The sequence below is a fragment of the Schistocerca serialis genome, chromosome 8 (genome assembly GCF_023864345.2).
Source record: "Schistocerca serialis cubense isolate TAMUIC-IGC-003099 chromosome 8, iqSchSeri2.2, whole genome shotgun sequence".
NCBI classification, from domain to species: Eukaryota; Metazoa; Arthropoda; class Insecta; order Orthoptera; family Acrididae; genus Schistocerca; species Schistocerca serialis.
In genome coordinates, this window is record NC_064645.1 from 81,791,901 (window position 1) to 81,807,757 (window position 15,857).

The window sequence follows — 15,857 nt, forward strand, 5'->3', positions numbered from 1 at the left end:
TGCCTTGTAAGAGAGGCGAAACGCGTCTGGGTGCATAAATAAAAATAAAAATTTCGATCTGCAGTTGCGAAGAATTTATAATATATGTGATTGATTGTAATAGTTATAATTACAACTATTTTTCGCCCAATATAATAACTTCTCAAAATCAAAATTATTTGCGTTATTTATCCAGAATGAGATTTTCACTCTGCAGCGGAGTGTGCGCTGATATAAAACTTCCTGGCAGATTAAAACTGTGTGCCGGACCGAGACTCGAACTCGGGACCTTTGCCTTTCGCGGGCAAGTGCTCTACCAACTGAGCTACCCAAGCACGACTCACGACGCCCCGGGGCGTGAGTCGTGCTTGGGTAGCACAGTTGGTAGAGCACTTGCCCGCGAAAGGCAAAGGTCCCGAGTTCGAGTCTCGGTCCGGCACACAGTTTTAATCTTCCAGAAAGTTTCATATCAGCCCACTTGCGTTATTTATGTTTCAAAATATCGTCAACCATATGACGTTTTAGTTGCCATGTCCCTCACATCGTTTGTCCAGCGTTAACTACGCCAGTGATGAAAGCCGACAGCTACTACCGCAATGTCCTCCCTGTCCTATATACTGTAATTTCGCAAGCACCACGCCGTCCGACAGCGTCCACCGGCTGAAAGCAAACACTTGTGGCAGGGGCTGGCGACGCGAGCCTACCTGGAGTGCTGGCTGAGCCACCGCTCGAGACAGGAGAGGTGCACCATGCCCATGGAGCCGCGGCACTTGCACGGCGACACCAGAGGCTCCCCGTTGTCGCCCATGAGGCAGATGCGGCAGCTGCGGGACAGCTCGCCGCTGCTGCAGGTCAGCAGCGCCGGCGCGCCGCGACTCGCGTCCTCCGCCTCCGCCGCCCCCGGCGCCGGCACCTCCGCCTCCGCCCCCGGCGCCGGCGCCGCCCCCGGCTCCTCCTCCGCCGGCGGCTGCTGCTGCTGCTCCTCCTCCGTCGAATCCGCCCTCTCCGGCAGCGACAGCATCACTCCACCCTCTCACCTCACTCTTCTCCAATTTCGAATTTTCCGAGAGGAGATGCGCTTCGTTGTTTACTTGCAAGTACTCCAGACCGCGGCAATTTTTATTCCCATTCACTTCCTTATTACGATTTCAATTTCCAACCCCGATTCCGTGGATTTCGCTAATATCATTCCGAAAAGGTGAATTCGTCTGCTTGGAGTCGCAGATGTAACCGTCGCTCTTTATTCCGTGCTGGTCGGGCAGAGACAAAGATAATTTTGCAATCGGTTAGCAATCTCCGTGCGACTTCTGTGGCTATTTCCCGCTTTCGGTTAAGAGACATTACGTTTTCAGGTTTGTAGCGGGGCAACCGATATTATGTTTTCGTACAACGGTTTGACACCAAGGAATCCGTTTAGTGTCGAGGCAGTGGACATACATTATTCTTCCTCTACTGCATATTCGCAGCTTTGATAAATTGTAGAAATGATATCACGTAACATGGTAATTTCCAAGAATGATTGCCTGTCGAACGCGTGGGCTCCTAACGATATATATCGAACGTGCCACTCGATGTCGACCACACGACACTGATCGCGCTAGTTATGGATATTGACTAGAGCAACGACAAGAGACGAATGTTTATTAACTTATAGTTAATAACAAATGAAAGAACGAGCAATTCTTTTTCCCATAACCTAGGTACACTTTTGCCATGTCAGTCAGAGATAGCAGGACAATATCAGTAGGGTCAATTTTTCCAGGCAACCGTAAGTTGTAGAAATATATATATCAGAACAGATATAACTTTCCACACTTTATAAACGAGGAATTACATTTCGTCATGTGATGCTCTCGGCACTCGAAACTGCAACACTTTCGCTTATTGCTATTCACACCGGAAACGATAAAATATGTCCCCCTGGCAACGCACTACATATTTACCATAATTCAAGCCACCAGAATCATACGGTCGACATCGAGTCGCACGTTCGATATATATCGTTAGGAGCCCATGCGTTCAATAGGCAATCATTCTTGGAAATTACCGACAATACGTTTTCAGGTTTGTAGCGGGGCAACCGATATCATGTTTTCGTACAAGTTTGACACCAAGTTGACCGTTTAGTGTCGAGGCAGTGGACATACATTGTTCTTCCTAGACTGCATATTCGCAGCTTTGATAAAGTGTAGAAATGACATCATGTTTGGTTTCTTCTTTAATGTGCACCGATTTTCGATCAGACACCATTATCTAGCAAAGCTTTCTATTCACAGCAGGAGTTACATATAAACCTAAAAAAACGCAATTTCAAAAACATCCATGCATCTACCCCTGCATGACCAAACTTTATAAATGTATTTTCCTCAATGAATTTTTTTACGTTTTTAAGTAACTCTTGTTGTCAATAGAAATTGTGCTGGATAATGATGCTTGATGGGAACTGGTCGCACATTAAAGAATAAATTAAACGGGAACTTACAGTGTTACAAGACGTCATTTCTGCACTAACACATACATTAGACCATCGCTAGCAGCAGTGTCATAGGTCAGGCATTGTACCTGGATAACAGGTACCTCTACCTGTACTCCACAAACCAAGCAGAGGACGACACTTACAAGGTAAGTGCGAGACCTCGAACACTCAGAACCGCGTGAAAATCTGCTCAGAATATGAGCTGCTCGTCTCAAATCAATGGTACGAGCCTTTCGTATGCAAAACTGTGCGTCTCACCACGAGGGACATTTAAATGATAATTTATTACAGGTCAAAGTGAGGAACTTTGGTAACGCGAAGAAACAAAATATCGGTATAATAGGACCAAAACCACATTGAAGACAAGGAAAATTTTCCAACCTTTACATGTGTACTTCATTAGCCAATAGCATGGAGAGGATCGTTGCGTTTGTGAAGCAACAATATGAAACATCACAGGTAAACTTACACCACCGTAATTTTATCATCAGACGTTACCAAAGTGAAACACACGGAACTCTCTGCGCCGTTGTGCAACCTACGTTAAATACAGGGTGTTCCAAAAAGTACGGCCAAACTTTCAGGGAACATTCCTCACACACAAATAAAGAAAAGATGTTATGTGGACATGTGTCCGGAAACGCTTAATTTCCATGTTAGAGCTCATTTTAGTTTCGTCAGTATGTATTGTACTTCCTCTATTCACCGCCAGTTGGCCCAATTGAAGGAAGGTAATGTTGACTTCGGTGCTTGTGTTGACATGCGACTCATTACTCTACAATACTAGCATCAAGCACATCAGTACGTAGCATCAACAGGTTAGTGTTCATCACGAACGTAGTTTTGCAGTCAGCGCAATGTTTACAAATGCGGAGTTGGCAGATTCCCATTTGATGTATGGATTAGCACGGGGCAATAGCCGTGGCGCGGTACGTCTGTATCGAGACAGATTTCCAGAACGAAGGTGTCCCGACAGGAAGACGTTCGAAGCAATTGATCGGCGTTTTAGGGGGCACGAAACATTCCAGCCTATGACTCGCGACAGGTGAAGACCTAGAACGACGAGGACACCTGCAGTGGACGAGGCAATTCTTCGTGCAGTTGACGATAACCCTAATGTCAGCGTCAGAGAAGTTGCTGCTGTACAAGGTAACGTTGACCACGTCACTTTACCGAGAGTTGTTTCCATACCATGTACAGCGTGTGCAGGTACTATCAGCAGCTGATTGGCCTCCACGGGTGCACATCTGCGAATGGTTCATCCAACAAGTGTCAATCCTCATTTCAGTGCAAATGTTCTCTTTACGGATGAGGCTTCATTCCAACGTGATCAAATTGTAAATTTTCACAATCAACATGTGTGGGCTGACGAGAATCCGCACGCAATTGTGCAACCACGTCATCAACACAGATTTTCTGTGAACGTTTGGGCAGGCATTGTTGGTGATGTCTTGATTGGGCCCCATGTTCTTCCACCGACTAGACAGCTTGATGAAGGTACACTACTGGCCATTAAAATTGCTACACCACGAAGATGACGTGCTACAGACGCGAAATTTAACCGACAGGAAGAAGATGCTGTGATATGCAAATGATTAGCTTTTCAGAGCATTCACACAAGGTAGGCGCCGGTGGCGACACCTACAACGTGCTGACATGAGGAAAGTTTCCAACCGATTTCTCATACACAAACAACAGCTGACCGGCGTTGCCTGGTGAAACGTTGTTGTGATGCCTGGGGTAAGGAGATGAAATGCGTACCATCACGTTTCCGACTTTGATAAAGGTCGGGTTGAAGCCTATCGCGATTGCGGTTTATCATATCGCGACATTTCTGCTCGCTTTGTTTGAGATCCAATGACTGTTAGCACAATATGGAATCGGTGGGTTCAGGAGGGTAATAAGGAACGCCTTGCTGGATCCCAACGGCCTCGTATCACTAGCCGTCGAGATGACAGGCATCTTATACGCATGGCTGTAACGGATCATGCAGCCACGTTTCGATCCCCGGGTCAACAGATGGGGACGTTTGCATACAACAACCATCTGCACGAATAGTTCGGCGACGTTTGCAGCAGTATGGACTATCAGCTCGGAGACCATGACTGCGGTTACCCTTGACGATGCATCAGAGACAGGAGCGCCTGCGATGGTGTACTCAACGACGGACCTGGGTGCACGAATGGCAAAACGCCATTTATTCGGATGAATCGAGGCTCTGTTTACAGCATCATGATGGTCGCATCCGTTTTTGGCGACATTACGGTGAACGCACATTGGAAGGGTGTACTCGTCATCGCCATACTGGCGTATCACCCGGCGTGATGGTATGGGGTGCCATTGGTTACACGTCACGGTCACCTCTTGTTCGCGTCGACGGCACTTTGAACAGTGGACGATACATTTCAGATGTGTTGCGACCCTTGGCTCTACCCTTCATTCAATCCCTGCGAAACCCTACGTTTCAGCAGGATAATGCACGACCGCATGTTGCAGGTCCTGTACGGGCCTTTCTGGATACAGAAAATGGTCGACTGCTGCCGTGGCCAGCACATTCTGCAGACCTCTCACCAATTGAAATTTTTTTTTAATGTGTGTGAAATCTTATGAGACTTAACTTTCAAGGTCATCAGTCCCTAAGCTTACATACTACTTAACTTAAATTATCCTAAGACAAACACACACACCCATGCCCGTGGGAGGACTCGAACCTCCGCCGGGACCAGCCACACAGTCCATGACTGCAGCACCTAAGACCGCTCGGCTAATCCCGCGCGGCACCAATTGAAAACGTCTGGTCAATGGTGGCCGAACAACTGGCTCGTCACAATACGCCAGTCACTACTCTTGATGAACTGTGGTATCGTGTTGAAGCTGTAGGGGCAGCTGTACCTGCACACGTCATCCAAGCTCTGTTTGACTCAATACCCAGGCGTGTCCAGGCCGTTATTGCGGGCAGATGTGGTTGTTCTGGGTACTGATTTCTCAGAATCTATGCACCCAAATTGCGTGAAAATGTAATCACATGTCAGTTCTAGTATAATATATTTGTCCAATGAATACCCGTTTATCATCTGCATTTCTTCTTGGTGTAGCAATTTTAATGGCCAGTAGTGTATAATTTTATTAGTGAAGAATGGCTGCAGATAAATGTGGACTCTGTTCCATTCCTCTTTGCTTTGACCGCTTCGTTGAATCCGTGACCAGCCTTGTGGAGACTCAGTAGCTGTGCAACATTAGCGGGTCAGTATAAAAAGTTTGTTGTCCACTTAGCATAATTATTTCAAGCAAAATATGGCAGGAAGTCAGGACAGTGAAAAAATAATTTTTCCTCTTTATCGACACCTTTTTCTTCGCGATACCAAAGTTCCTGTCTTAATCGCTGAATAGGTGCTGTGGTTCAAATGGTTCAAATGGCTCTGAGCACTATGGGACTTAACTTCTGCGGTCATCATTCCCCTAGCTCTTAGAACTACTTAAACCTAACTAACCTAAGGACATCACACACAACCATGCCCGAGGCAGGATTCGAACCTGCGACCGTAGCGGTCGCGCGGTTCCAGACTGTAGCGCCTAGAACCGCTCGGCCACTTCGGCCGGCAATAGGTGCTGTTTCAAATGTGTCTCGTAGGTGTAGTTTTCATGAATGAGATCAACGATTTATATTCTAAGCACATTCTGGTGCGGTTCTGAGCATTCGAGGTCACTTACTTCCCTTGTTCGCGCATCATTGCCATTTTCGCCTCTTCTTGTTTCGTTCGCCGATATTATGGGGAAGTAATATCGTAATTACCTTGGAGTAAGAACTTGAATTTCTCTCATTTTAGCGTCGTGGTCAATTCTACAGACGTGTGTGATAAAGGTGAAATAGTACCTTTGTTTTATAACTCGTTTTACAACGTGGCCCACTCGAAATTGTGTTTTAATATTCGACATCTACATCAGCATCTACACTCGTCAAACCACTGTGAGGTGCGTGGCGGAGGATACGTCTCTTGCACCAATTATAGGACATTTTTCCGTTCCATTCAAGTATGGAGCACGATGAGAATGAGTGTTTGAATGTCTTTGTGTGTATTGTAGTTAATCTAATCTTATTTTCATGACTGCTATGGGAGCGATATTTAGGGGACTGTAGTATCTTTCTAGAGTCGACTCTTGATGCTTTGCTAGTAGACTTTCTCGGGATAGGTTCTGTCCATCTTAAAGAGTCTGCCAGCGCAACTCTTGCAAGATTTCAGTGATACTCTCCCATGGGCCAAACAAACCTGTGACCATTCGTGCTGTCCTTCTCTGTGTACATTCAACATCCTCTCGAACCTATGTGACGTGCCAACGGCCTTGTCGCAATGGTAACACCGGTTCCCGTCAGATCACCGAAGTTATGTGCTGTCAGGCATGGCTAGCCCTTGGGTGGGTGACCATCCGGTCTGCCGAGCGCTGTTCGCAAGCGGGGTGCACTCAGCCCTTGTGAGGCAAACTGAGGGGCTACTTGATTGAGAAGTAGCGACTGCGGTCATCAAAACTGACAACGGCCGGGAGAGCGGTGTGCTGATCACACTCCCCGCCACATACGCTTCCAGCGACGCCTAAGGGCTGAAGGTGACTCGGCAGTCGGTCAGTACCGTGGGGGTCTTCCGAGACTTGGTCCGATGGAGTTCAGTTTTCTAGTTTAGATCCTATGTAATCGTTCCGTTTCATGTCTCTACAAAGCGTTACAGCCAGGTATTTGTGTTAACTTCTTGCTTAGGCTATGGTCAACAGGTTGCGCAAATTTAAAACAAAAATGCAAAACATTGTGCTCTCTGTAACAGTGTTATTTTATTTTGCCACCGGTTTTGCTTTTGAACCATCATCAACCGCAGGAAAATTTTCACAGATGCATCACATGCCATACGTGCTTTAACATAAGTTATGGTAACTTACGTTAAAGTACGTATGACTTGTGATGCATCTGTGATAACTTTCCTGCTGTTGATGATGGTTCGGAATCGAAAAAGGTAGCAAAATAAAATAACGTTATTACAGACAGCACAGTTATGCATCATTTAAAATAGTATCTGTATGAGTTTAATGATCCCAACAGATGTTATATTCACAGGATACTATGTTTTTTTTTTCGTTTTGTGAAGTGCATAATTTTACATTTCTGAATATTTAAAGCAAGTTACCAATCTTTACACCACTTTGGAATCTTATCAAGGTCTGACTGAATATTTCTGTAGTGTCTTTCAGACTGTACTGTGGTTAACTGCGTCATCTGCGGAAACCCTGAGGTTACTATTATTATCGTCTGCAAGGTCATTAATATGCAACAAAAACAGCAAGGGACCCAACACACTACCCTGTGGTACAACCAAAGTTACTTCTAAATCTGTCGATGACTCTCGCTGAAAGGTAACATGCTGCGTCCTCCCTAGGAAGACTCTTCAATCCACTCACAGATTTCTCCTGACACCCCATCCGATCAAAATTTTGATAAACCTATCTGCGATATTAAGTAAAACGCTTATCGGAAATCGAGAAATACTGCATCTGTCCGACTGCCTTGATACATGGATTTCAGGACATCATGTAAGGAAAGTGATAGATGCCTCTCACGAGATCTATGTTTTTCGAAATCCACTGGTTGGCATAGAGGAAGTCGTTCTGTTCGAAATATCTCACTATGTTTAAACTCGTGTTATGTTCTAAGACTCTACGACAAACTGATATCAAGGATACCCAGTTAACCGACACACTAAAATGTACTAGACTAACCATCGACCAGAAACTAACATAGTAATGTCAGCTACTGACCATCCAACAGCTACACTGAATCTACTAACAGGCCGAACTTGGGGATTACACCCCTCGATTATTCTCCACATCTACAGAACACGATCCGATCCATCCTTTGCTATAGAGATGTTACATGGGTATTCAACCCGCCTAAGCTGTGTAAGTCCCTCCAAATCCTCGAACCCGGTACTCACCGTCTCGATCATCTCGTCAGCTTCTCATCTCACCCGCATCTGACACATCCCCATCTTCTGTACTACCCAAAATCTAGAGTCCAATCACCCCATTGTCTCCCCTCTAATCATCGATCCTGTTATGCTGCTGCGCCTTTACAAACACGTCCCACAGTCACTGCACCTAGACGCACCCCATACACTAATCCAACGCAGCAGGCTCGCTCTGTCAGGTAATAAAATCTGCTCCGATATTTACCCATTGTACCAGCTATAGCTTTCCCCACCTATTGCCACTCCTCATCAAGACTCCCCCTTTTCCTTTTTAAAATTTAAACGAAGAAAACCACTCCGTAATTACTTCTACATTGAATTTTAAAATCTTTTAAAATTTTTGCATCCATAAATATGTTTTGGCATTTCCTCACGAATTTTTGTAAATGCTCTAGGCTGAAAAGCGCGATATTATATCGCTGGCAGCCCACCTGAGGGGGACGAAATAACAAATCAAAAAATGTCTTGTATTTATGTTATGCAATTTGAATTTAACACATTTTTGTGCGCACATTATCTGAGTTTCGTTCAATTCTCTTGAAACTGATTCAACACATCATTTTGTATTTTGTGGCACCACACACTCTCAACATTTATAAAACGTGAGCAAGTTTCGTTGTTGTTGAGACTGGTTTGATGCAGCACTCCATGCTACTCTATCCTGTGCAAGCTTCTTCATCTCCCAGTACCTACTGCAGCCTACATCCTTCTGAATCTGCTTGGTGTATTCATCTCTTGGTCTCCCTCTACGATTTTTACCCTCCACGCTCCCCTCCAATGCTAAATTTGTGATCCCTTGATGCCTCAAAACATGTCCTACCAACCGATCCCTTCTTCTAGTCAAGTTGCGCCACAAACTTCTCTTCTCCCCAATCCTATTCAATACCTCCTCATTAGTTACGTGATCTACCCACCTTATCTTCAGCATTCTTCTGTAGCACCACATTTCGAAACCTTCTATTCTCTTCTTGTCCACACTAGTTATCGTCCATGTATCACTTCCATACATGGCTACACTCCATACAAATACTTTCAGAAACGACTTCATGACACTTAAATCTATACCCGACGTTAACAAATTACTCTTCTTCAGAAACGATTTCCTTGCCATTGCCAGTCTACATTTTATATCCTCTCTACTTCGACCATCATCAGTTATTTTACTCCCTAAATAGCAAAACTCCTTTACTACTTTAAGTGTCTCATCTCCTAATCTAATCACCTCAGCATCACCCGATTTAATTTGACTACATTCCATTATCCTCGTTTTGCTTTTGTTGATGTTCATCTTATATCCTCCTTTCAAGACACTGTCCATTCCGTTCAACTGCTCTTCCAAGTCCTTTGCTGTCTCTGACAGAATTACAATGTCATCGGCAAATCTCAAAGTTTTTACTTCTTCTCCATTAATTTTAATACCTACTCCGAATTTTTTTTTTTTTTGTTTCCTTTACTGCTTGCTCAATATACAGATTGAATAACATCGGGGAGAGGCTACAACCCTGTCTCACTCCTTTCCCAACCACTGCTTCCCTTTCATGCCCCTCGACTCTTATAACTGCCATCTGGTTTCTGTACAAATTGTAAATAGCCTTTCGCTCCCTGTATTTTACCCCTGCCACCTTCAGAATTTGAAAGAGAGTATTCCAGTTAACATTGTCAAAAGCTTTCTCTAAGTCTACAAATGCTAGAAACGTAGGTTTGCCTTTTCTTAACCTTTCTTCTAAGATAAGTCGTAAGGTTAGTATTGCCTCACGTGTTCCAACATTTCTACGGAATCCAAACTGATCTTCCCCGAGGTCCGCTTCTACCAGTTTTTCCATTCGTCTGTAAAGAATTCGAGTTAGTATTTTGCAGCTGTGACTTATTAAACGGATAGTTCGGTAATTTTCACATCTGTCAACACCTGCTTTCTTTGGGATTGGAATTATTATATTCTTCTCGAAGTCTGAGGGTATTTCGCCTGTCTCATACATCTTCCTCACCAGATGGTAGAGTTTTGTCATGACTGGCTTTCCCAAGGCCATCAGTAGTTCTAATGGAATGTTGTCTACTCCCGGTGCCTTGTTGCGACTCAGGTCTTTCAGTGCTCTGTCAAGCTCTTCACGCGGTATCTTATCTGTCATTTCGTCTTCGTCTACATCCTCTTCCATTTCCATAATATTGTCCTCAAGTACATCGCCCTTGTATAAACCCTCCATATACTCCTTCCACCTTTCTGCCTTCCCTTCTTTGCTTATAACTGGGTTGCCATCTGAGCTCTTGATATTCATGCAAGTGGTTCCCTTCTCTCCAAAGGTCTCTTTAATTTTCCTGTAGGCAGTATCTATCTTACCCCTCGTGAGATAAGTCTCTACATCCTTACATTTGTCCTCTAGCCATCCCTGCTTAGCCATTTTGCACTTCCTGTCGATCTCATTTTTGCCTGCTTCATTCACTGCATTTTTATATTTTCTCCTTTCATCAATTAAATTCAATATTTCTTCTGTTACCCAAGGATTTCTATTAGCCCTCGCCTTTTTACCTATTTGATCGTCTGCTGCCTTGACTACTTCATCCCTCAGAGCTACCCATTCTTCTTCTACTGTATTTCTTTCCCCCATTCCTGTCAATTGTTCCCTTATGCTCTCCCTGAAACACTTTACAACCTCTGGTTCTTTCAGTTTATCCAGGTCCCATCCCCTTAAATTCCCACTTTTTTGCAGTTTCTTCAGTTTCAATCTGCAGTTCATAACCAATAGATTGTGGTCAGAATCCACATCTACCCCTGGAAATGTCTTACAATTTATAACCTGGTTCCTAAATCTCTGTCTTACCATTATATAATCTATCTGATACCTTTTAGTATCTCCAGGATTCTTCCAGGTATACAACCTTCTTTTATGATTCTTGAAGCAAGTGTTAGCTATGATTAAGTTATGGTCTGTGCAAAATTCTACTAGGCGGCTTCCTCTTTCATTCCTTCCCCCCAATCCATATTCACCTACTATGTTTCCTTCTCTCCCTTTTCCTACTGACGAATTCCAGTCACCCATGACTATTAAATTTTCGTCTCCCTTCACTACCTGAATAATTTCTTTTATCTCGTCATACATTTCTTCAATTTCTTCATCATCTGCAGAGCTAGTTGCCATATAAACTTGCACTACTGTAGTAGGCATGGGCTTTGTGTCTGTCTTGGCCACAATAATGCGTTCACTATGCTGCATGTAGTAGCTAACCCGCACTCCTATTTTTTTATTCATTATGAAACCTACTCCTGCATTACCCCTATTTGATTTTGTATTTATAACCCTGTATTCACCTGACCAAAAGTCTTGTTCCTCCTGCCACCGAACTTCACTAATTCCCACTATATCTAACTTTAACCTATCCATTTCCCTTTTTAAATTTTCTAACCTACCTGCCCGATTAAGGGATCTGACATTCCACGCTCCGATCCGTAGAACGCCAGTTTTCTTTCTCCTGATAACGACGTCCTCTTGAGTAGTCCCCGCCCGGAGATCCGAATGGGGACTATTTTACCTCCGGAATATTTTACCCAAGAGGACGCCATCATCATTTAATCATACAGTAAAGCTGCATGTCCTCGGGAAAAATTACGGCTGTAGTTTCCCCTTGCTTTCAGCCGTTCGCAGTACCAGCACAGCAAGGCCGTTTTGGTTAATGTTACAAGGCCAGATCAGTCAATCATCCAGACTGTTGCCTCTGCAACTACTGAAAAGGCTGCTGCCCCTCTTCCGGAACCACATGTTTGTCTGGGCCTCTCAACAGATACCCCTCCGTTGTGGTTGCACCTACGGTACGGCCATCTGTATCGCTGAGGCACGCAAGCCTCCCCACCGACGGCATGTGAATAACAAAATTCTCATATGAAGGTGAGCAGATCTACTAAAGAGCTGTTGGCCACTAAAATTTCCCCCAAAGAGATCATGAAGAAAAGGCGGAAAGCTTGGAAAAGATATTGGCTTTTCATCAGCAGAATACTGGGTGCTACAGGCGGGAAAGACGTCCTAATCCATATAAACTTCGGGACAGTATGCACCACAGGAATTTTGGCAAAATGAGCAGGTCTCAGAGAAAGTTAACGCGAAAATTGTTGCCATACTGTAAGGGGACCTATGAAATTGTCCGTTTTGTGCCTTAAGTAAAGACTTGGTGACGGTAAAGCAAGGCAGGGTACCTATTTTGCAGGTTCAAATTGCATATCACCTGAAAGATCTTATAGTACACTGGTGTCGAAAATTAAAGCAAATTCCCCGTCCTATGTCTGATTCACGATATAATCATACAGACTGTCACCTGATGTCGTTAAGATCGTGTTCTGCAAGGAAGAAGGCATCCCAATCAACGGACAAGAACGCCAGAAATGACATCAGGGCACCTATCAAACGCCACCCGCTGTGGCCGAGCGGTTCTAGGCGCTTCAGTCTCGAACCGCGCTCCTGCTACGGTCGCGGGTTCGAATCCTGCCTCGGGCATGGATGTGTGTGATGTCCTTAGGTTAGTTAGGTTTAAGTAGTTCTAAGTCTAGGGTACTGATGACCTCAGATGAAATGAAATGTCGTGTGGCTAGGGCCTCCCGTCGGGTAGACCGTTCACCTGATGCAGGTGTTTTGATTTGACGGCACTTCGGCGACCTGCACGTAAATGGGGATGAAATGATGATGATTAGGACAACACAACACCAAGTCCCTGAGCCGAGAAAATCTCCGACCCAGCCGGGAATCGAACCCGGGCCCTGAGGATTGAGATTCCGTCACGCTGACCACTCGGCTACCGGGGGACGGGGGAGATGTTAAGTCCCTTAATGCTTAGAGCCGTTTGAACCTATCAAACGGGCTAGTTTTTGCCGGGAAGTCGCATAACCACAATCGCTGTGTACAGTCACTGACGGAGCAGTATGGCACAGAGAAGACGCCTACCAGATTCTCTGCAGTGAAGGGCCGTAGGAAGAATCGAAGCGAGACAGTCGCAGACTGATGTGGTCTGATGGCTTAATGTGAATCGCTCTGTTGTTTCTGGGATGTTGTGACTGTTTATAAAAAGCGAAACTGTATCCCGGAGACCAGAACAGGGCCGACCAAGTGTGACATCAGAAAGAGCGAACCATTATTTGGCTGTAAGGGCACGACGGTATCGCCTTACTGCTGCACTGTAACTGGCATCTGACCTCGCAGCATCCCGTGGAAGTGTTGTGTCGGGGCAAGCGGTCTACAGAAGGCTTCAGCAGAGTGGCCTTCATTGTTTGAGAGCCGCTCTCTGTTTACCTTAGACGCGCCTTCGCGGAAGGGACCGTCTCGACTGGAATCGTCAGCATGCCACCTGGACGGTCGAACGGTGGACCAATGTTCTTATCACAGATGAGCCCCGATTTTGTCTGGAAAGTGATTCTCGACTGATTCGCATCTGGAGGGCACGCGGAACACGATTTCGGGACCCAAACATTGTGGAAAGAGATCGATATCTAAGAGGAACCCTAATGGTGTGGGCGGGGATTACGTTGACCACTCGAACACCTCTTCATGAAATAGTACAGGTGAACTGTTGTTGTTGTTGCTGTTATGGTCCTCAGTCCTGAGACTGGTTCGATGCAGCTCTCCATGCTACTCTATCCTGTGCTAGCTTCTTCATCTCCCAGTACCTACTGCAACCTACATCCCTCTGAATCTGCTTAGTGTATTCATCTCTTGGTCTCCCTCTACGATTTTTACCCTCCACGCTGCCCTCCAATACCAAATTGGTGATCCCTTGATGCCTCAGAACATGTCCTACCAACCGATCCGTTCTTCTAGTCAAGTTGTGCCACAAACTTCTCTTCTCCCCAATCCTATTCAATACCTCCTCATTAGTTATGTTATCTACCCACCTAATCTTCAGCATTCTTCTGTAGCACCACATTTCGAAAGCTTCTATTCTCTTCTTGTCCAAACTATTTATCGTCCATGTTTCACTTCCATACATGTCTACACTCCATACAAATACTTTCAGTAACGACTTCCTGACACTTAAACCTATACTCGATGTTAACAAATTTCTCTTCTTCAGAAATGCTTTCCTTGCCATTGACAGTCTACGGGTGAATTAGCAAGATTTAATTTCTGTCAAGTACTGTGAGGAGGTCTGAGGATCTCACGCGCGACTGTGGTGAGGTGCCGTCGTCCCAAGCTTCGTGATGATGGACGATAATGCCCGACCTAGAGCACGTCTAGGATGCACTAGGGAGACGGGTTGAATCTCGTCAGCAGGCACCAACCACTCTCCAAACGTTGCGCGCAGCTCTGCAGGAAGAATGGGTGTTATTGCCTAACATGAGACTGATGACGTCATTCACAGCAAGTCCCGACCTTGTCAGCCCTGTGTTAGTGCAAGAGGTGCTCATATCCCATACTGACCACATTAACCAGCGTGTGTGCAAATCCGTCAAGTTGGAAAAATACGGAGAACATTTTTGTCTACCGTTATGCATGTTACATTTGATTACATTCTGTATTCTTTACATTGTTTCTACTTTACTTCCATCTGTTTATACTGTTTTCTGGCCAAACAGAAGCAACCTTGGGCAGGAGTGTGCATGTGATCATTGTAAAGCTGTTACTACATTGTATTTAAGTGTTCTTTATTTTTGCATTCCAATTATCGTCCTCTTGCTGTGTGGTTAAGGGTAAGTGGAGGAGCGGTGGAGAGAGGGACGAGTATCGAGCAGGAAATTGTGCCCTTGTGGAGCGGCACAATTGGACTTCCTGCCGTTAGTTCCGGGATACTCGAGGGTTTTAGTGGCCAGTTCAGCTAGAGGTCTCTTGCTATGCTCGGCCTTCGATGCCACCGCCTCTCGAGATTGCCCTGGTGGCATGGCGAAGCGAGCAGCAGTTTGTTGGCGGCCAAGAAGCGGAAGGGAAGCAGTGACGGTGTGGGACATGGAGTGCCGTGGCACGTGCGGCGTGTTGAGTGTCGTCACAACGTCAACACTGGGCCGTACGTGGACACCGCCCGCCGACGATGTCTTTTCCCACTGTCCATAAGAAGACGGCAGCTGCAGTCAGAGGCGAGGAATGGTGAAGATCAGTTATTGTGTCTTGTAGAGAGGGCTGAGTGTTGTATTCTTTATTGCCCGTACCATGTTTTACTCATGCATACTAACATTGGGCTGCCTGTCAAAAGCTTTTAAAATTACTAAAATAGTTGCTCTGCTGAAACCAAACAAACCATCAGATAAAGCCGAAAGTTACCGCCCTATCGCTCTTCTCAACTGCTGCAACAAACAACTTCTGGAACGGCTACTCCTTAACAGGGTGGGCCCACTAATCCTAGAAGTCATCCCACCAGAGCAGGCAGGTTTCAGACCCAATAGGAGCTGCACAGACCAGGTTCTAAGTCTAACGACATATATCGAA

General features: G+C 45.3%; 1 protein-coding gene across 1 annotated transcript in view; it reads right to left on the reverse strand.

Moving 5' to 3' along the window:
* The window catches only part of LOC126416834 (E3 ubiquitin-protein ligase MARCHF2-like), a 32,978-nt gene extending 17,662 nt beyond the window's left edge, over positions 1-15,316 (reverse strand). Inside the window, exons 1-2 of the mRNA XM_050084717.1 lie at positions 15,228-15,316; positions 684-824 (exon numbers count right to left, since the gene is read on the reverse strand). Coding sequence (XP_049940674.1) covers positions 684-824; positions 15,228-15,316 — 230 coding nt within the window. The remainder of the gene's footprint in view (positions 1-683; positions 825-15,227) is intronic.
* Positions 15,317-15,857: the final 541 nt, after the last annotated feature.